Raw genomic sequence first — 20,169 nt, 5'->3', positions numbered from 1 at the left:
ATCACTCGCAATCAAAGGAAAAATCATTTAACCTTCATATTTCATCAATCAATAATCAAAGAACAAATTTTTATGATCCATCATATTAACAATATAATATGTAAGCATTATTGCAAATAAATTTATTATTATAAGCACTAAGCATATAATAGACACATTATGAGAATTATTATGCACATAGCACCAAAAAAAAAGCTTTATTGCCTTTCTAAGTTAGAGACTAACAAATTTAACAAACAGATCATTCCCAGGAAAGAATGGGTCTTCCGTTTAATACGGCGCACAATTAAGTAACATCTTTCCTCTATAGAACTTTCTAGACATTGCTAGTAACGTTTGTCACTAACAAAGAACTTTCTAGACCTTGCTCTTTTTATTGGCTTACTCTCAATCATTGTGGAAAGTGATTCTTTACAAGTGATCTCCGAACTGAATACACAGGACCCCCCCTCACTTCACATTTGTTGTAATGTCATTATGGATATTTTAGTTTCTTCTCGCCAGTTTCATTCATGTTCTTTTAGACATGTACGTAGGTAGGCCAATATGGTGGCCCATGAGTTAGCCAAACTCGGAAAATCTGCGTCTAAGGATGGTTTGTTTATAGAGGAATGTCCTCTTTCTATTCTTCCATTTATAATTGCAAATAAGGATTATTGCTAATGGAATAAAAAACATATTGAAATAATTATATATAGAGACGTCCACAAGTGCACAAAGGTGGAGAAATCCATACGATGTCAAACTCAATGGTTAGATCCTCTTAAAGCGACCATATATATATATATATATATATATATAATTATTAAACCCTCAATTATGTTCTTTCAACGATACTCTTGAAACCCCGCAAACCCATTTGTGCAGTATTTTGTTTTGGATTTGAAGGAAAGTTGCACACTAACTTCGCCGTATTCATTGGACAGTGCATATGGTTCACTGAATCAACCAACATGCAATTGAATGATAAATACCATCATCAAAGCCTAGGGGAGAACCATATTCAACGTCAAAACCATTTAATTTATCCATTCAAGAAATCAAATCACACCATTTAAGAGACCGCAATCAAGAATTATATAGTTGAAAACAGTCACGAATCTAAAATAATCATTTAATTAATGTATTCAAAAGACAACACTATTTAAGAGACCATCAATAATTATCTGTACCTGCAAACCTTTTGAAGACCAAAAGACCATTAAATTAAATAATAAATCCATATAAGATTCAAACTATTTATGAGATATAAATCAGAATATTATCTGTAATTGATACGTTCCAAATTTCCACAAAAACACCAAATGTTTACATATAAATTGTTGACATGTATGTTGCACGTAAGTTTGAGTGCTGGCTGACGTGCCTCGCTCAGAAGAAGCAAAGCAAAAAACTCTCTAAGCTTCAGTAAAACGATTGTGTTTCTGAAAGCAATTTAAAAACGTAAACAATAGCCTGTGAAGCGCGACTAGTATTTATAAATTTGTGAACGAATTGGAAAATAAATATATTTTTATATTGACAATTGTTATAATAAATAAATTTATTATATTCGATAGGCTAAATGCATAGCCACAAATAATTTTAACACCAATATGTTACCAGTAAAAGTATAACTAAACATCTATTAGCATTTCAAAAACCGTATCTGCTACCATTTATTACCACTCTTTATTATCTATAATATATGTTATTGTCAAAATTATCTACCAAATACAACATGTATTTCTTCACATCCGTAGGCAGTAAATAATTGTGTTAGAAATATTAATAAAAAAAGTACTGGGGAAACAATCCGCCTATAAGTTCTATAGTTATGTGATCAAGTTGTCACTCGAAAACCATCTTCGTCATTGAGGTAAATTTGTATAAGATGGATTCAGCCATTGGATCATTCATCCAACAATTCACGCGGTATTTGGTTTTTGAGGTGAGAATGAGGATGAGATTAATATATTCTTCTGTTTGGTTGATTTTTCGAGGGTCAAATCTCAAACTCACTCCACCCTCCATTCTCCCTTGTGGAGAATAGTCAAGCTCACCAAAATGGTGAGAATGACTATTCTCCATAAAGAAGAAATAAGTTTCAATATATGAAAGCCTCTTTTATCCTTGTTATAAAATATTATTTCATTTTCTAAAAAAGAAAATGACGTGATATGAAAATTTTACTATTAAAATTCTCACCCTCATGTTCACTATTTATTTTATACCAAACATGATCATGCTCACCTCACACTCATCTAATGCTCATCTAATGCTCATCTCATCCATGTTATGAACCAAATGTCCCGTAAGTATTAAAGAGAAGACACCGTGTCTGTGCTCCACGTGTTGTGTGCCGTTAGGCTAAACGAGACAGACAGACGCTATCCCGTTAGGCAACTCTTATCTTCAACTGTGACAGCCAAAATACAGAAAGAAAGAAAGAAAGAAGCCAGCAACTAATTTAATTTAAGATGGCCTCTTGTTGGTCACAACATGGACTCGTGCAATTGATATATGGCAGTCCCTCACTGGACCACCACAACTATTTGGCCCAACTATCTCAATCAGCATCATCATCATCATCTTTTCCCCATGACACAAACGGGATAGGTAGGTAAGGTAGCTTTTCAAGGATCACAGGCAGCTCCACGGGTTTCCCACCACCCCCCGCGATCTGATTATCTACAACACAGATGAAACACCCACATCGCTAAAATAAAGATGGGCACGTTATAAGTCCATGAATTTCCTTGACTACATGTTTGAAAGCTATGAACCCTAGAAGCCTTGTGATGGGTTGGCCTTGGGTTTGAACTTGGAAGAACGGACAGTTTTTTATAATAATAGTCAAGTTTGGGCAAGGAAGTACATTCGTATTTCCTATCAGACTATCAGTAGTATATGGTTTCAGCTAGCAACTTGTGTATTTTAGACGAGTTATTCTGTGTCTCTGGTGTGTGTGTGTGAACTTCTCTAAAAATGAACACATAATAACGTCTCCATAATCATAAAGTGTTTACCTGTAATTTTTCAGGCAGACTAGAACAGACAAGATCGTGATCCAGCTACTACTCTCACTGCTTAACTGTACCGTTACGAACTCTGAACTCACATAACCATCCTAAAAGAGTCTGGAACTCACATAACCAGCTACTATTCTCACTGCACACAAACAGAAATATTGATCATATTCCCTATTTGCAATTGTGAATATCCAGAAGGAGATTATGGATGCTGTTTATATGGAAAAGGGAAAAAGATTCTATTAGAATTAGCCAAAAAGGGCAAACTCATACTTTATTGAATAAAGTAAGGAACCGCTGCATAATCCAATACTAAACCTTCCTTTAATATTTTCAGGCACAATGGTACAACTCAGTACATTTCGAGAACAATACTACAATGGAAGTGCAAATGAAATTACAATTTTAAGAAACAAAAAAAAAATAAAACGAGGGGAATCTACAATTTGAGAAGAAAGAGTCAGAGCCAAGTCTTACAAATTAACCGACTCCATTCTTTGTAGGAATTGCTGGTATCTCTGTACCTATTTGATAGAATGATTGCCACGTTCCTGGGAGAGAAATGTCAAAACCACACGAGCTACTGAGCTAGTGTCACTTTAACCAGCTACTTCGACATGTTTTTTGACTGTAAAAGATAACAGGGTAACATGGCACAAAGCAAATCTCAACTAAAAATTGAATCTTGGAGGTACAGAGAAACAAGATGATTCCAAAACCTACCCACCACAAAGGTTATCTTGTATTTCTTGTTAGAATATGTGATTCAGGCTTTTACATCGTCAACACATTGCGTTTCCTTTTGTTAGACTTTGAAAAAAAGCACATCTGAGCCCAGCTCTTTTTCTGTTTAATGGGTTGTAGTTTCACATCTCTGTTTTCGACAAGTTCAGCCATATATTGAACAACAGCCTGGGAAAACCATGAGAGAGAATTTCAGCCATGAGTTAGAAACATTTCCAATGTAATGGAACAATAAAAAACAGAAATTACCTGGGCACCCTTTTCAGCTATATGTCTTGGAGGCATTTCCAAAGGATTTTCTTCCACACGCAAGACACGTAACTGTGTTAGCATCCTAAAAGAGTCTGGAAGGACTCGTATCTGATTATTGCTAATATCCAACTCTTCGAGCATCTCAAGGTTCCCTATGGACCTTGGCAGTGATCGCAGATCAGCAAAGTTATTCCCTACATTCATCTTAACTAGTGTGGTAGCAAAACACAGGCTCTCAGGTATTGACTCAAGCTCATTGAAACTAATATCAAGTTCCCTGAGATTCGACAAAGATGCCATTGTAGTTGGTAATTGTTTTATGTTATTATAGCGCACAGACAAAACCTCCAAGGATTCTATCTTCCCAACAGCTTCTGGAAGGGCTTTTAGTCGATTATAGTCTGCACAAAGCTCCTTTAGCGACAAACATCGACCAATGGTATGAGGCAATTCTTCAATATCATTGGTCTCCACAATCAATCTCTTAAGACTGACAAGTGAACCAATAGATTCAGGGAGTGCAGAGAGCCTATTTGCACTCAAATCAAGCTCCTCAAGGCGTACCAATCTGCCAAAAGTCGCAGGCAGACATGATAGCTGGTTATCCCTTACGTCTAGAAACAGTAAGTTTAGGATATCCCCGATGGAATCTGGAAGTTCAACAATTTTGTTTGAATGCAAATCCAATCTCGTCAAGGATGAAAGGCCTCCGATTGTGGACGGCAAGGATACAATCCGATTCTCAGATAAGTTTAGTGAAACCAAACTCGACAACTTCCCTATTGAGTCAGGTAACCAATCGATTTGATCCATCAACTTGCCCTCAAGGTTGAGATCTCTTGTGCCTTTCTTTGCAGAAACTTCAATCAAACTAGCAAGTTTTATTAAACTCAACTTGTCACCATCTTGACCTAAACAATTTACAGTACAAATCAACCAAGCAGTCTTAGATAGTCATATTATCAATTCATCAAAAGCATTGCTCACTTTTAACATCGAATGCTCAATTGGATTGTCCATCATGAAAGAAAATTTCTAAAATCACAAAGAAGAAGATAATCACCTGATGTGAATGTAGATTTTAAGGTCGAATCCAGTATCTGCGGTGAGGTTGAAACACCATGTCCAACACCAATTCGATCAGTGTAAAATGATGATTTGGCCTTCTTGACAAAACTATCGTCTCTAGTGAACAACTCAGAAGATTGAACTGGATTTTTCTCCGAGTAATATAAGCTTGAAGAAGCAGTAGCAGGGGACTTGTTTACGGAAGCCCGAGGAACAGTCACTCCATCAAAACTGTTGTTCCCTGCCATTGTAGAATCAGAAACAGAACCGTCAGAGAAAATGGTGGTTGGCTTACTGGAATCATTGGATGAGGAACCTGAGAGGCATCCGTATGCTCTCTGGATCAACTCATCAAACAAAGCATGAGCGTTCTCGAGGTCAAGCAATTTGAGAGCCTCTCTCCTCTGCTCCTTGCTTTGGATATAGACTAGGTTCTTCTGCATCTCCTGAAGCACCATGAAGAGCTCCTCGGGAACGCGGGGGCTCTTGGTCTGCTTCCCAATGAGTTCCAGCCTGGCCTGATCTTCTCTCTCCACGTTCCAAATCAAGGCCTTAGCAGCCTCCACATCCTCGATCACTGGCCTCGCCGGCAGAGATCTGCAGATTCTCATGATTTCATCCAATGCTTCGTCCACTGATTGGACTGCCTTTGTGTCCATTATCTTCTCCTTCCTCGTCTTCTTGCTCTTGTTCTTCGATTTCTAATTCTCGAATCCAGCAACTATTGTTCGCAATTGAAGAACAGTCAGTCAGGTATTTTTCGAATCAACAGCTAAACAAAACAACTCATTAACAACAATAGACTAAAAACAAAAAGAAAAGAAAAGAAAAATCCACTTCTGCTGATCGCTCAATTCAAATCCAGATCCAGTTTTTCTGGGCTTTGAAGGGATCTTGTTGCCTTTCATTTGGGCACATTTTGAGCTGAAAAATCTGTGAGCCGCCATTGATGAATTGAAAAAAAGCTTAATCAAATTCATCATAATTTCGTCCCCGAATCCCAACCCCTCATGGATTTCTCGAGACTGACAACAGACAATAGAATAGGGAAGAACTAGGCATCTTATCCACAACTACAAGACAGGAATCCGCTATTTCTGCTTCCGAGCTCAGACAATAATACGTCTGGCATGATCGATCTTTCAGAAAACACCCAAAAACAAAAAACTGAAAAAGAGGAGGTGGCTCACCGTAAAATCCCTTCCCTTTCCCTTGTTTAGTGAGGGTGTGGCTGCAACGTTAGCTCGAATCAACTTCTAAGCGCAGCGTACAAATGGAGTCTCTCATTTATATATACGGCAATATATATGCACGGCCTAGCACTGATTGTTATACGCTGCCCATGGTCAAGGTCGGTTTTTTACATAAATTTAATGGATTAGGCAGTTGATTTTTCCAAATTTTAGTTTTTTTTTATATTTATTTTTAATGAAGAAATGTGTAATTATTTTTAAAAAACCAATCAAATGATTCGGTTACGGTCGATTTCGCTTTTGGTTAACAACCCTAACTTTTATGACACCAATTTTTAAATTTGTAATTATTCTAAATTCAATTAAGAGGAATGCTATAGACCTCTCAATTTATGACATCAATTTTATCCTCAATCCTATGGCATGAGTGATAGTCATTGAGTAAGTAAATATATACATTTAGGGTCCGCGTAACATTCAACACTCCACTTGTGTATGGGGGTCCACTTAATATTCAAAAATCCACATTCATCATGGGTAAAACGGGGGGTCATAAATTAAGAGTCGCAAACATTTTTCCTCAATTTATACTTGCAAATGCATGAATCATTGGTAGTATAATTTGCAACTCATGAGGGTTGATTATTAATTTAGTCTAACCCAAAATCCACTAACAATTATAAGTTTATAACCGAATAAAAAGACATAATGGTTTATGATTTAAGGTTGTCAAATCCAAGGACAAAAATTAAAAGAAAGTGCTGAGAAAAAGCAAAAGAGCAAATCAAATGGTTTTGTGGAAAAACAAGTTGATAAAAGATTAAGAATCCGACTTTACCATCTTTTGGTTGTTAACCATCAATTCATTCATGAATGTTAAAAACCAAACCTCCTAATTCACGGCGTTTAAGTACTCGTCTATTCTTAATTTGCAACCTCTAAACTAGTTCAAAAAATAAAAAGCGCATTAAATGAATGACAACTTACATCATGATCGTATAAGTCCTAACATATGTTTATGTCTAGACAAATATGGTGTTAAAATTCCTCTCCTTCTTGCGCGAAGAACTCTGCCGTCGTCGCCTCTTTCTCCTTGCGTCTCTGTTTCTTTCCGTCTCACGTCTTTCCTTCAGCTTCCTTGCTTCTGTCTTTGATAGGAATCATTTTCTCCAGTCTGAAAATCATGGTTGCTGTGCAGGAGATCCTGCACTTCAGAATAAGGAGTTGGTTTGTAGTCTGTTATTAGAGTAATAATGATTATGTTAGTGCTCACTTAGTTATCTTAATATTCTGTTAAGTGTTGTTAAGCCAGTCCCACCACAATAAAACAGCTAATTTGCGATGGAATTTTTCATCGCAAATCAAGAATGCCACGACATTTGAGACGGATATGCAGATTAGCGTCAGGATTTTAATTCTATCGCTAATTTATGTCATAAAAAGTAGATTCTTTTACGCAAGTACGTCAAGAAATACAAATTAGAGACGGAATTTTGATTCTGTCGTTAATGTAGTGACGGAATTAGGATTCCCTCACTAAATTAGGGACGGAATGGAATCTTAATTCCATCACTAATTTAGCAAAGGAATTACTATTCCATCCCTAATTTAGGGACGGAATTATTTTCCATCACCAAATCATCGCTAGTTTTTGCTGGAATTCGCAACACATTCTATGATGAAATTTACGACAAAAAATTTGTGTGACGAAGGAATCATTTTCCATCACAATTCCATCGCAAAAAGGTTGTTTTCTTGTAGTGGTTAATTGCACGCCGTTAAGTTTGTTAGTACGTAAACAAACTTTTACTAAGACTTGTATTCAGTTTTGGTGAATGAAATGAACATCTTATCTTCAACAATCTCTTTCAATTTTTCCTCTGTGTTCTATCTTCCACCGCCATTGCTAGGTCAAGGTGTATAAAGGGGCATATAATACAAGACCTCCTCCCTTTTTAACACTAAGTCTTTGAGAGACTGGGCCTGAGACTGTCCCAATGTTGTATATGATGCTCTTGCTATCTGAATAAAGGCATTTTTTCACCACTTCTCTCATCATCACTCTTGAAAAACCGAATTAAAACAAATAAAACTGATGTAATTTCAGTTAATATTTCAACAAAGGAAGACAAAATCTAATCAATTTGTGGTATAAATATAGGTAGAAAATGATGAATATCAAATACCCTCAAACTTAGATTTGTTGCTCGTCCAAGAGTTGAACAAAGAACACGAGAAGAATTGGAAAATAGAATTACAAATTCTTCATGAGTCTCGGGAATTTGTGCTTTTTTTTTTTTGAATTGTAACAGTTTCCTTCTATTCCTAATTTAGATCTTATAAAGACATGAGCGTGGCCAAGAATTTAGAAATGGGGGAAAAGTTTGGCGGGGTTCGAAGGCATCGTGCCCGAAAATTTTTTTTAGGGCATTTATTGGAGAGTGATCGGAAACAAATTATAATACCAACAAAAAAGTTATAATAACAATGAAAAAGTTATAATAAAAATCTAAAAATTGATTGATAATTCATCACACAACATTTAACAACTGCTCACAACATTTATCATTTTCTAAAAACTTTGAATAATAGGGCTTAACTCCATTATTCTTCTTGATGGGTTTAGGGCTAAAGGGTCTCCCTTCTCTGCAATTTTTTTCCTTCAACCAATGCATTGCCTTTCAAATTTTCAATCTCCTTTGGACTAGACCTAGATGTATATGGCTTCCCCCTTTGTTTGGGCTTGTCGAGGGGTATTTTTCATACCTCCCTTTCATTTGTGGGCTCCTCCCCCTATGGGCCTTGTCTCTACTTAGGCGTTGTTTTAATTTTCTATTTGTATTATGCCTCTCCTTTTTAAAATACTTATTAATAGATATAGACTTACAAAATACTTTTTTAAAAAAATAGTTAGTGGGGTCCAGGCCCCCATTGGCCCCACTGTAGCTCCGCCCTATGTAAAGAATGAATCAATAATTTTCACATTCATCAATAACTTAGAGGTTTTATAATAACTTTTATTATTAGTACTTAATTTTTTTAGGGTTTTGTTGTTTTTGTATAAATAGGGACGTGAGCCTTCAGGTTTAAGTAATCTTGAAATAAAATATGTTTGCTTTTTTAGAATATTGCGGTGGTTTAAACGTCATGCAGTTTTTTAGTGACGGTTTTTCCGATGATTATAAAAAACATCGCAATAGGTACAGCGTCAATTATAAAACCGTCGGTAATATAATTTATCGACAATTTTTTCTATCTATAGCGACTGTTTAAACCCTAGACCCAATTTGTTGTAGTGTCTGTCGAAGCTTATTTCTTTTTCGTTTTCCTTGAAAGAGCGTCATTCATCTGGTTGGAATTAATATTAATATATGCCAATTAATAAAGCGTTTAAAATTTGATTGATAATTCATCACATTACATTTAACAACTACTCATGACATTTTTCATTTTCTAACAACTTTGAATAATAGGGCTCTAACTCCATTGTTCTTCTTGAGGGGTTTAGGGCTAAAGGGTCTCCCTTCTCAGCATTTTTTTTCCGTCGACCTATGCATTGCCTTCCAAATTTTCGATCTCCTTTGGACTAGACCTAGATGTATATGGCTTCCTCCTTTGTTTGGGCTTGTCAAGGGGTATTTTTGATACCTCCCTTTCATTTGTGGGCTCCTCCCCCTATGGGTCTTGTCTCTATTTAGGCGTTGTTTTAATTTTCTATTTGTATTATGGCCTCTCATTTTTAAAATACTTATTAATAGATACAGATTTACAAAATACATATAAAGGAATCTCACATAAAGGTGTAAAATAAGGGTTAAGTTTTAATGATGTGGATAAATGACATGACAAGTGAAGCTCACTATTTTGGGTCCCACATGTTTCAAAGCAATGGTGTAAACATAAACCTTTATTTTACACCCTTACATTAGATTCTTATATGATAATTCCTCATATATATATATATATATATATTAAAATAGTCAGTGGGGTGCAGGGCTCCATTCTGGACCCCATTCCCATTGGCCCCACTGTAGCTCTGCCCCTATATAAAGAAGGAATCAATAATTTTCACATTCATCAATAACTTAGAGGTTTTATAATAACTTTTATTATTAGTACTTAATATTTTTTAGCGTTTTGTCGTTTTTGTATAAATAGGGACGTGAGCCGTCAGGTTAAGTAATATTGAAATGAAATATGTTTTCTTTTTTAAGCAACGATTTTTTTGATGGTTATAAAAAGCATCGCAATAGGTACAACGACAGAGGCTATGACGACAATTATAAAACCGTCGATAGTATAATTTAGCGGTAATTTTTCTATCTATAGCAGGGGTTTAAACCCCCGATATAGACCCAATTTGTTGTAGTGTCTATTGAAGCTTATTTCTTTTTTGTTTTCTTGAGAGAGCGTCATTCATCTAGTTGGAATTATTATTATTATATGCCAATTAATAAAGCGTTTAAATTATTAATTATGGGAGAATTAGAGAGTTGACACGAGGTGGATTATGCTTAATATATAATCAACTAAATTGTTTAAAGAAACATGGTGTGTGTATATATTTGTTCAAGCATAAATATATTCTCTTTCTCACCATAAATATATATATATATATATATATATATATATATATATATATATATATGGTATCGGTTCCTCTAGTATATTTACAAACGCCTGTCCTGTATCTCTCTGTCATCTTTGTGTGTGTATAGACTATAGTTGAAAGAGATATGACATTGTCTTGATCATCAGTGCTTCTTGGTTTCTCTCTCAGCCTGATGAAAAATCACAAAAGCCAAACCAAACAAACATGATTAAATTAGAATGAAAAAAAAAATAATATATATATATATATATATATAAATTCTCACATAAGGATGTAAAATGCGGACTACTTTTTCACCATTAATTTAAGTGAAAAATGACATGTGAGTGCCAAATGTGGAACTTCTACGTTGCTTTGCCTCCCATATGTGTTAAATCAATGGTGAAAAAGTTGTCGGCATTTCAGAGAGAGATAGAGAGTATATGTGTGCTTACGGCCTTGATAGCTCGTTCCACAGAATCCCAACCATACTTATCAACGTATTGAACGACAGCTTTTCTTGCGTCGAAAGTCATCATCTGCAGAAGTTTCTTTTGCTCATCGGAGTAAGCAGCGGAGGAGGAGGAGGAGGAGAATAGTAGTCTCCCACCAATATTAATATTGTTGATGATGTATCGCCTGACGTGCTTCTCATAAACATAAGCCGCCCCGTTGAACATCGGAAGCACCAACCACGCACACAGCAACAGCTTCATGTATCCCCACAATGGAAACCAGACTAGTACTTTGTAAAAGGATAGCTCGAAGAGGGTTATGAAGGAGTATATTATCCAGTACGTCAGCCATTGCTGGTCATCTAGGGTTGATGGACTCTCAATGGCTCGCAATGATGCATATCTGCATGCATGTTCAATTCATCAAACTATATCTTAAACCCGTAATGCAAACGGGTGTTTTTATATTATACGGCCTACAACTTACAAGAGGTATATTGTGAAGAAGAGTATATATATAGAACTGACTTAAGTTTGTGTACTTACAAGGGGAAAAGTAGCATGATCCCAGGCCTGTTTCAGAAAACAAAATGGAAAGCAGATTAATTGTTATATGCATAGCATAGGACGGACAACAAACATTTAAGTACAATAAATTATTAAAGGAAAACAAGGATTTTTTTGGTAGCCGAGAAATCACCCAACTCAGCATGTCTTTCGGATAGCTGAGTTGGAGTAAACCTCGGGCCTCCAAAAAAACTCGCACCCCGCTGGTGATAAGTAAGACTGAGTCGAAACCCATGGAAGTGAAAATTGGGCTTCTAATCTCTTCCCGAAAGTGGGCCATAAAGCCCACGAGAACCAAAGAAATACTCTCAGCTGGTTCAAACTCCCGACTTTAGCGATATGCCGAAGCAACCATCCGCTCTAAGTCCAGAGATATAACCAACTGAGATAGGTTTGTGGTTAAGGAAAACAAGGACAAAAGTTAGCGTAATAATTACCCGATCAGTGCATCCAAACGTTTTGCAATGACTCCAAGAACACCCATATCTGTTGTTGTTAATAAGATCAATCGCTGGAAGCCAAAATTTATAAGGATTGATTTGCTTTGATGATCCGATAAGGATGGAGGGTTGATGAGGTATATATGTTGTTGTTGCCGAGCCTGTACTTGTTATTACTGGGTATTTAACGATATATATTTGAAAAGATATATTCAGAGGGACCAAGTAAAGAATCTGTATATGTTTGGGTAACCCAAAAGTTTTCTTTCCTCCAACAACAAGAAAACTAGTTCATCGATATAATATGTATATAGGAACAATCATAAAAGCAGATTTCTAGCACATATACCTTACCTTTCTTCATTATTCTTGCTCCTTGTCTTTATAGATTAACTTTTCTTACAATATTCTTAATTTCTTGGAATCTACGTACTCAAGTCTACCCTTGGCACCTGCAGCTATTTAGACAACATGCATTTTGTCTCCATTAGACTTGTCGGTGTTCAAATTTAGAATCAAAGAATATTCAAAGGGGGCCACTAGCAATCTCTAAAATGAGCAAAGGTTGACCATCAGAGGCCTTGGACATCGAGGGTTGCCAACCAAACAGTCTCTGACGATCAAGTTAGTAACAATATTAGCGATGATCAAAAGAATATAGTATAAGTTTAATCTGTGAATGTTCAGTGTATAAAGGTCTGAGGCTAAAATTGCTTGTAAATTTTTTAGATCAGTTCATTTAGAAAGAAAAAGGAGAAGAAAATGATGATTTTGATTGAGAAGGACTTTGGCTTAAATAGTGTCCTTGGTGGGACACGCGTCTATAAGCTATAGGAGGCTTTCGTCTAGGTTAACGTTAGAGAGAGTGTGTGTGCCATTCACATCAATACTAGGATTGGTCGCTTGGTCGGATGGAAAGGGATAGTGAGGGCTGGTTTTGTGTATCATAACTAAGGTCTGATGCAGCGAGTTTGGCAGAGAGATATATGGGATAAAGGTTTTTACTATTAGAAGTGGGAATGACTCGAGTATCAAGGTTGCTTTCAAGAATGTACAAAGTAGTGTGACTGTTTGATCAATCTGAAAGGGCCAACAGTAGGACCTAGGGTCAAAGTGATAATAGATCGAGAGTCAAGGTCGAGGTGATGTGTTGGTTGATGTCGAGGTGAATCAAGAGGTCGTAGTGGAGAAATATTATAAGGATTTGGTTACGAAAATCATACTTATCGAGGAGTCTTAAGCCCACGGAAATGGGGCAGACAATTTTTGGCCACTGCAATTATCTCTGGGTCTTAAGTAGCTTGGCTTGAAGAGTAATGACGCTATCACTCTTCGGTCGTTGTGTGAGTTGCCAAAGGTGGCGGGCATTCCTTTTGTTGGTGGTTGTGGTACTGTACGAAAGTCATGGAGATATGGTTTTCACACTCTTAGTAAGCTGATGCCTAATGCAAGTTGACCGATTGAAAGTGGAAAAATCTACCTGAATTATCAAAACAGAACAATTTTGGACTTTGGTTTACTGAAGATGAACTTTTAAACATTTGGTGACAAAAACGAAATATGACGTATTTGATTTGGTTTAAACATTTTAAACATATTTTATACCCCACCATTGGACATCACTACTCCAAATCTTCCAAACTACTTCACAGTGGAGGAAAAGGTGGTTATTTGATTTTTGGTTGCCCATGCACAAAGGACAAAAAGCACTTCTCTCGTATTGACCTTTTCGCAGTAGTAAAATTCACACGAAAGCTTCCACTGCCTTTCTACACTTTCCCTATATCTCTGTCCACCCGAGAACCTTGTCTGAGATTTTACTGTAAACTGCCCATCAGTGTTCTACTTCTATACTCCTATCTCTTCTTTACACTCCGAACAGAACTACGGTGTCTTTAATCAAGACAGAGACAGACATCTCTTCCACATAGAAAATCGAATAAAGGGCGTGTCCAATTAACAACAACGCTGAGTTTTGACATTTACTGACCCAATTTCCAGACCTCCTTAACGGAGTGTCCGAACCATTGCTGTGCCCCAAAACTCCACTCTGAAGATGAAAATGAGGTCATGGAGAGTCGGTTCTACTAGACCCCGAACATATTCCCATAGTTCAGGTGAAGGTATCAATTCACACTTGTAAAACCATAAACAAAGATTAGAGCGACTTACATTATCGTATAAAATAGATCGAAAGCATACATAATAACAAAGGAGAGAAGAAAATTACTTGTCTAAGCTTATTTATTTTCACAGCATTGTCAATAAAAAGGCTATATCCACATCATTTAATCTCGAGAAGGTTTAAAATTCCAAGTTTATGGACAAATAAGATAAACCGATATGAGTATGGGCAGAGAATGAAGGCAAAACCTTCTCGCCTCTAATCCCATACTCCAGTGACACTGCCTGGTTTGGTTCCAATAATCAATATATATGTTGAGAGCTAGCAAAGAGAACTTTTCTCCTCTTCACAATACCATTTTACATTTCCTAATGAACTTGTTTGAAGAATCTACAAGTTTACAGCAGAAGTTTCGTACCTCTGAGAAACAAATCTCTAGCCATGCTTTGCAGGGCCAGTAAAATACTAAAATGCACAACAGCAGCAGCTTCCATTATGTCTTCGGGAGCTTCTTGAGATAATCTATAACCTAACCCGGCCACATGGTATGAAGGATCGCCCTTGAAAGCAAGTAAGGGAGTTCTCCTCTTCACACCACAATTTTACATTTCCTAATAAACTTGTTTGAACAATTTACATATCTGCTCCAAAAGTTTCGTACCTCTGGGAAACCAATCTCTAGCCATGGCTTTGCTGGGCCAGTAAAATGCAAAACAGCAGAAGCTTCCATTATTTCTTTAGGAGCTTCTTGAGTCGATCTATAGCCTAACCCAGCCATATGGTATGAAGGATCAATGGGAAGCACATAGCCCTCAAAAGCAAGTAAGGCTGGCGGAAGCATTCCTGGTTGCCATAATTCCAACCCAGAATTGAGGTTCTGAGATAAAGTTATATTAGTTCTCATGACCTTACTGACTTGAACCAATATTTAATGCAATAATTAAACCGGATTCCTAAATATTTCTATGAGATGTTAAAATTTCATATAGTTTTTGCATGAAAAGAGGACAGGGACCTACTGTTCTGAATTAACATATATACAGACAATATGAGCCAATTGATCTAGAGTGTTATCGGGTAACTAGCTCCCATTAAATTAAGAATGGGAAAAAAAGTTTCAAGATAGGCATTCCCTAAAATGCATTTGACTGCCAGCTTAAATCTGAATAACACGTAGACAGACAGCACACTTACATGTTTCAACCATTTACGGTAAGTTGAAGTGATGTTGGTTCTCCTCCAAGCTTTAAGATCGAAGACGTTCATTCCATAAAGCCATGCACAACGGTCAGGATCGAACGTGGAGAAAATTATTGGGTGCGAAAAATTCAAGTAGTCAACATATCTCCTTCCTGAGCAACTGTTCTCCCCACACCAGGAGCCAACAACTGCACCAACAACTTTCTTGTTGAGTTCCAATTCCCACAAAGATGATATGTCATGTTGAACTACTACATCATCATCCAAGAAAACTATCTTGTTGAGATCCGGAAATAGCTGTGTCGGCCATTAAAAAGATTTTACATCAATCACAATAAATTAAGTAATTACGTTTCTCATACAAAAAAGGTAATCAAGTTAAAAACCATTCATTCAAATATCACAGAATTATTGAATATTACCTGGGGAATGTAAAGTCGGAGATGATTCATAAGGGACAGACCGCTTGGGCTCAAAGCTTCCAATTTTCTCATTTGCGCCTCTCCTTCATAATGGAACTCTTGTTTCAATTTCTTGTAATGGTGAGTCCATATTAAGCGATGAATCTCTAGCATCTCCTTAACTCCAACATTGACTTCCTGAGTCCAATCATATTGGTGCAGTCCCTTGACTTCCACCACTGCTGATTGAATGGGATTGATAGCAAACCAAGCATGCATTGGAGTATAAGTTTTCTTGTCAGTGACTATGTGGAACACCAATCTTTCAGGGTCGACGGAGTTTTGAACAGTGGAAGAGATGACAACTGAGGCAGCGAGGACATTATCAGTTAGGAGAACAACATGCATAAACAATGGATCAGCAATGCGAGATACATATTCAGGTGGAGGCAAATGAGATCGTGCCATGGCATTTACAGCATACTCTTCAGCCAATTTGAGGGAAAGGCAATGTAGACTCTTAGGAATACCATGTGAAGCCAAATGCCAGTGTATTGACTCCCTCTGCCTGGCTGACTGCACCTTCAGCTCCATCCTGGATAACTTGATATACATGACGACAGCAAAAAATGAAGTAAGCATCTCCATGACCGCGATATGTATAGACTCTGAAAAGAGTCGTAAGTATATATTTAGCACTGCTCAGAGCATAAGTGTTATAATTAACGACTATTGCTTATGTTGAGCATCTATAGCAACAAAACATTTACCTCATAATAAATCATCTTCCAGTAGCTCTACGAGCTGCGTTAGTATTACACTTTCTGTCATTTTGAGGTCTTTCAAGGATGTGAAAGATAACAGAAAAGAAAAACCAGTGCCCATAATAGGAAACTATATTTGTGAAAGGGCAAGTTCCGTCATTTTGAAGTGAAGTAGGCACTTGCACAACTGAACCAACAAACTTGCGATTGGAAACTACACAAGTTTTTTCATTCATAGAACAAATAACACATAAAACTCTGTACTTTAGCATTAACAAGAAGTCAAAGTAATAAGGAAGTGAAGAGACTATATATATATATATATATATATATATTTATTTATTTTGTTGAGAAAAAACCCCAATTGGGTTGGCAAATAGTTTGAATGGGCTTTACCTTGAAAAGTGTTGGATCTAGACAAGCCAATGAAAGGGGAAAAAGATTAAAAAGTAGTCAGTATAGAGACAAAAATAGGAGTGGTGAAGTGAGTACCATGGACTTTGTCTTAGAAACGAAGTCCTTGATGTCCTGTTGTTTTGACGTCATATCATGCACAAGCTGGTTGAATGAGTCGAATGAACTACTAATAGTATCCATTCCTTCTCCTCCTCCATTAATGCTATCATTGTTTGCCTCCAATAGTGCTCTTGTCAGCTCTTCTCTGAGTTTCTTCACGGTACATATATTGTAAAGATGAACACAAACAGTATCACATAACATGATTCATATAGCAAACTGTGTTGAAGTGTGATGACAATATTTGTCAAAATCATCCTATATTAAGGCTGCTGCTGGTCAACAACCACTCAATTGAGTTGGTTAAGGCATATACTCGACTTGGTTGCACCAAGTTCGCATTCCCCACCCCCGTTTATATACCAAGAAAAAAGAAGAGAGGCTACTACTGCCACCACCAAGAATTAATGATTAGTCAAGTAAGTTTCAATTGGCGTTTTTCATTTGGAACAGCATTTTGAAGCATTCAAGTCAAGTGGAAGTGGATACCTCAAAAAGCCAATAGTTCGTAAATATAAATATATATATATATATTTAATATTAAATGTTTATAACTTATTGTACAATAAATAAAATAAAGATATTCAAATAAAGTGGAATACAAATATTAGTTGAATTCTTCAACTTGAGAATGAATTATATGGTATTTATTGATAAATAAACAACAAGTGGGTAGAGAATAATATGATGGCAGGACAAGTAGGCGGACGAATCAACAGTGAATGGGTCCACTCCCATGAGGAAAATGGCATCAGCCTATTTGTATGTTCAACAAGAATAGCATTTCAATCTCCAAAATTAATATACAAAAATATTTGACTTGTTTCTTCATAAAGAGAGACTAAAACTGGTCCCTACGTAGAACATAAATCATTTCCTAGCCATACTTTGAAATATGATATGGGTATGTGTGGTCATGATCATATGGACCCAGAGACCACCACCAATCAATATTAACGCTCTAATTTCTTCAATCATATATGTATATACCTATATACCTTATCTTTGCTAATTCTATGAGTGTTAAACCATATTCATACTGCAAATTTTGTTCCCAACCACACAATTAATTGTATCCTTCAATAACATAATAAGAACAATAAAAAGGGGGTAAACCAAGAATAGAGTTTATTACCAGAGAAGTGCGAAGCCTCCATCCTATACAATCTGCCAAAGCAATTAAGTAATTCCCATATTAAAAAACAAATTTAAGATATGAATCATAAATATATATAAATCAATTTTACTAATAAGAAATGAAATAGTTACCAATAGAGGAAGAACAGGCGGAAGCAGATTCAAGGACTGAAAAGGCAATTCTAACGAAAAGGAAGGGCAAAAAGATCCCTAATAGCAGCACCACCGTGAGCGTGCGCCTAGAAATAACCCGCCGAAAAGGCGCCACCTTGGAGCTCGGCACTTCAAGTCTCTTGATCCCCTTTGCGGATATGTACAAGTTCATCACTGTCTGGCACCGGCAGGCCTCTCCTCCCCCGTTTCCATCGATCGATCCCCTGGCTCCTCCTCCGCAACCAACTGCTAATGTTGTTGAGGATATAACAAATATAGAAATTGTAAGAATCAGGAGTTGGAATTCTGAGATACAGAGAGATTGAGTGAGAGTAGAGACTGGACAGTGGACACTTCTCACTGTAACGCGTTTGATGCCGCGGGAAAGATTACACCATTCTTTTTCTTTTTTTTTAATTATTTTTACAGCTAGCTAATGGTTTTTTACGAGTTTGACCCTCGTTTTGGATCACCGACAGATGGACGATGGTGACAATTCCTTCCCTTCCTCATGAGACCACGTGGCATTTTTAAAATTTTTTTTTTGTTTCCTTACAAGCTTTGTAGATTTTGTTGACAAAAGAAATTCTAACATGAGCACTGACCGTATGGATTTGTTTTTCAATCATAGATGTAACGGGTCTCACAATAAATATGTGATCCCTATTTTTATTATATTTTATTACAATCATTGAATTTCAAGTGCGTAAAATTGATACGCATGTGAGAATTCTTTTTAACATATTATATATACACAAAAGATCAATAATACCTTTTAATTAAAGGAGTTGCTTAATGCAATCGTGATCGATACATCCTTTTAACTAACTAGGGTTGGCTAGGTGAATTAGGTCCCCCTCTTTTTGAAGTAGCTATAAGTCAAGACTTATAATCACTCGTGGAATTGCCTTAAACTAATCGAGTGGCATATAGCAAAAATTAATCACTTTTCACACAACAAACACGTGTTTTGAGCTTAAGTACAACATAGACGGCTCAAAATAACAAATCCGTGCAGGTTTGTGGTCCAAAGCTATCAATATTTGTTGATGTGTTTGAATTTGGATTTCTAACACTTATAGACGACTCAAAATAACAAATTTGTGCGGGTCTGTGACCTAAAGCGACCAATATTTGTTGATGTGTTTGAACTTGGATTTCTAGCACTATAATGTTGCCAAAAATACTTTGATAGTTAAGTTAATCCTAGTTAGGTAACTAGTGTTTTAGGTCAATTAGCTTGGTATAATGTTGCCATTGAATTCTTTGATAGGTAATTAATTAGTGTGTGGTGCAGACAGAGCCACCGACACTGAGTGTGACCACATCACATGCACCACGTAACCAAAAGTCTTATAATTATGATATTGTCTTTGTGATTCCGTTTTGATGATTCATATATTAAAGACCTCACTTAGTTTCTCCTCTAATACATAAATATTAATACATGTGTATGCCAGAAATTCTCTTATGTGTATACACATAAATTATATTAATTTATTGACTCATTTATTATTTTATTTTTGAAAACACTTTAAAAAAAAATACATAA

At 36.4% G+C, this 20,169-nt stretch overlaps 3 protein-coding genes across 10 annotated transcripts; all 3 read right to left on the bottom strand.

Moving 5' to 3' along the window:
• Window positions 1-2,300: 2,300 nt before the first annotated feature.
• On the bottom strand, window positions 2,301-6,398 carry LOC119985960 (plant intracellular Ras-group-related LRR protein 4-like). 8 transcript variants are annotated; one of them, XR_005465177.1, is made up of 7 exons: window positions 6,266-6,398; window positions 5,071-5,796; window positions 4,005-4,918; window positions 3,735-3,923; window positions 3,489-3,562; window positions 3,009-3,150; window positions 2,301-2,670 (listed from the first exon to the last, which is right to left on the bottom strand). XR_005465177.1 is itself a non-coding variant. In XM_038830463.1 (5 exons), exons 2-4 carry the CDS (start codon window positions 5,732-5,734, stop codon window positions 3,786-3,788), a joined length of 1,716 nt encoding a protein of 571 aa, XP_038686391.1. In that variant the 5' UTR covers window positions 5,735-5,796; window positions 6,266-6,398; the 3' UTR covers window positions 3,254-3,639; window positions 3,739-3,785. The 8 variants fall into 8 exon arrangements, 3 of the variants coding, with proteins under 3 accessions (XP_038686391.1, XP_038686392.1, XP_038686389.1); XR_005465180.1 differs by having other exon boundaries at window positions 3,739-3,923; XR_005465176.1 differs by having other exon boundaries at window positions 3,489-3,923.
• A 4,522-nt stretch (window positions 6,399-10,920) lies between these two features.
• LOC119986242 (HVA22-like protein f) lies at window positions 10,921-12,471 on the bottom strand. The gene is made up of 4 exons (XM_038830814.1): window positions 12,319-12,471; window positions 11,861-11,887; window positions 11,315-11,717; window positions 10,921-11,049 (listed from the first exon to the last, which is right to left on the bottom strand). The coding sequence occupies exons 1-4, from the start codon at window positions 12,363-12,365 to the stop codon at window positions 11,023-11,025; spliced, it is 504 nt and encodes a 167-aa protein (XP_038686742.1). The 5' UTR covers window positions 12,366-12,471; the 3' UTR covers window positions 10,921-11,022.
• A 2,153-nt stretch (window positions 12,472-14,624) lies between these two features.
• Window positions 14,625-19,003, bottom strand: LOC119986216 (probable galacturonosyltransferase 15). The gene is made up of 6 exons (XM_038830784.1): window positions 18,597-19,003; window positions 18,463-18,494; window positions 17,304-17,480; window positions 16,069-16,650; window positions 15,641-15,943; window positions 14,625-15,323 (listed from the first exon to the last, which is right to left on the bottom strand). Exons 1-6 carry the CDS (start codon window positions 18,787-18,789, stop codon window positions 15,036-15,038), a joined length of 1,575 nt encoding a protein of 524 aa, XP_038686712.1. The 5' UTR covers window positions 18,790-19,003; the 3' UTR covers window positions 14,625-15,035.
• Window positions 19,004-20,169: the final 1,166 nt, after the last annotated feature.

The sequence above is a fragment of the Tripterygium wilfordii genome, chromosome 19, assembly GCF_013401445.1.
Source record: "Tripterygium wilfordii isolate XIE 37 chromosome 19, ASM1340144v1, whole genome shotgun sequence".
Lineage (NCBI taxonomy): Eukaryota > Viridiplantae > Streptophyta > Magnoliopsida > Celastrales > Celastraceae > Tripterygium > Tripterygium wilfordii.
Note: the sequence above shows the minus strand (reverse complement) of the source record. Positions and strands in the feature narration are given on the sequence as shown.

Excerpts from the sequence above, each read along its gene's own strand:
- LOC119986216 (XM_038830784.1), bottom strand. The coding sequence starts at position 18,789 with ATGAACTTGTACATATCCGCAAAGGGGATCAAGAGACTTGAAGTGCCG. Across the intron at positions 18,495-18,596 it reads CGCCTGTTCTTCCTCTATTG|ATTGTATAGGATGGAGGCTT; the intron begins GTAACTATTTCA and ends TTGCTTTGGCAG. Across the intron at positions 16,651-17,303 it reads TTTCTAAGACAAAGTCCATG|TTATCCAGGATGGAGCTGAA; the intron begins GTACTCACTTCA and ends ATGTATATCAAG.
- LOC119986242 (XM_038830814.1), bottom strand. The coding sequence starts at position 12,365 with ATGGGTGTTCTTGGAGTCATTGCAAAACGTTTGGATGCACTGATCGG. Across the intron at positions 11,888-12,318 it reads CGTTTGGATGCACTGATCGG|GCCTGGGATCATGCTACTTT; the intron begins GTAATTATTACG and ends TTTCTGAAACAG. Across the intron at positions 11,718-11,860 it reads ATCATGCTACTTTTCCCCTT|ATATGCATCATTGCGAGCCA; the intron begins GTAAGTACACAA and ends ACATGCATGCAG.
- LOC119985960 (XM_038830461.1), bottom strand. The coding sequence starts at position 5,734 with ATGGACACAAAGGCAGTCCAATCAGTGGACGAAGCATTGGATGAAATC. Across the intron at positions 4,919-5,070 it reads AAAATCTACATTCACATCAG|GTCAAGATGGTGACAAGTTG; the intron begins GTGATTATCTTC and ends TAAATTGTTTAG. Across the intron at positions 3,924-4,004 it reads TAGCTGAAAAGGGTGCCCAG|GCTGTTGTTCAATATATGGC; the intron begins GTAATTTCTGTT and ends TGGTTTTCCCAG.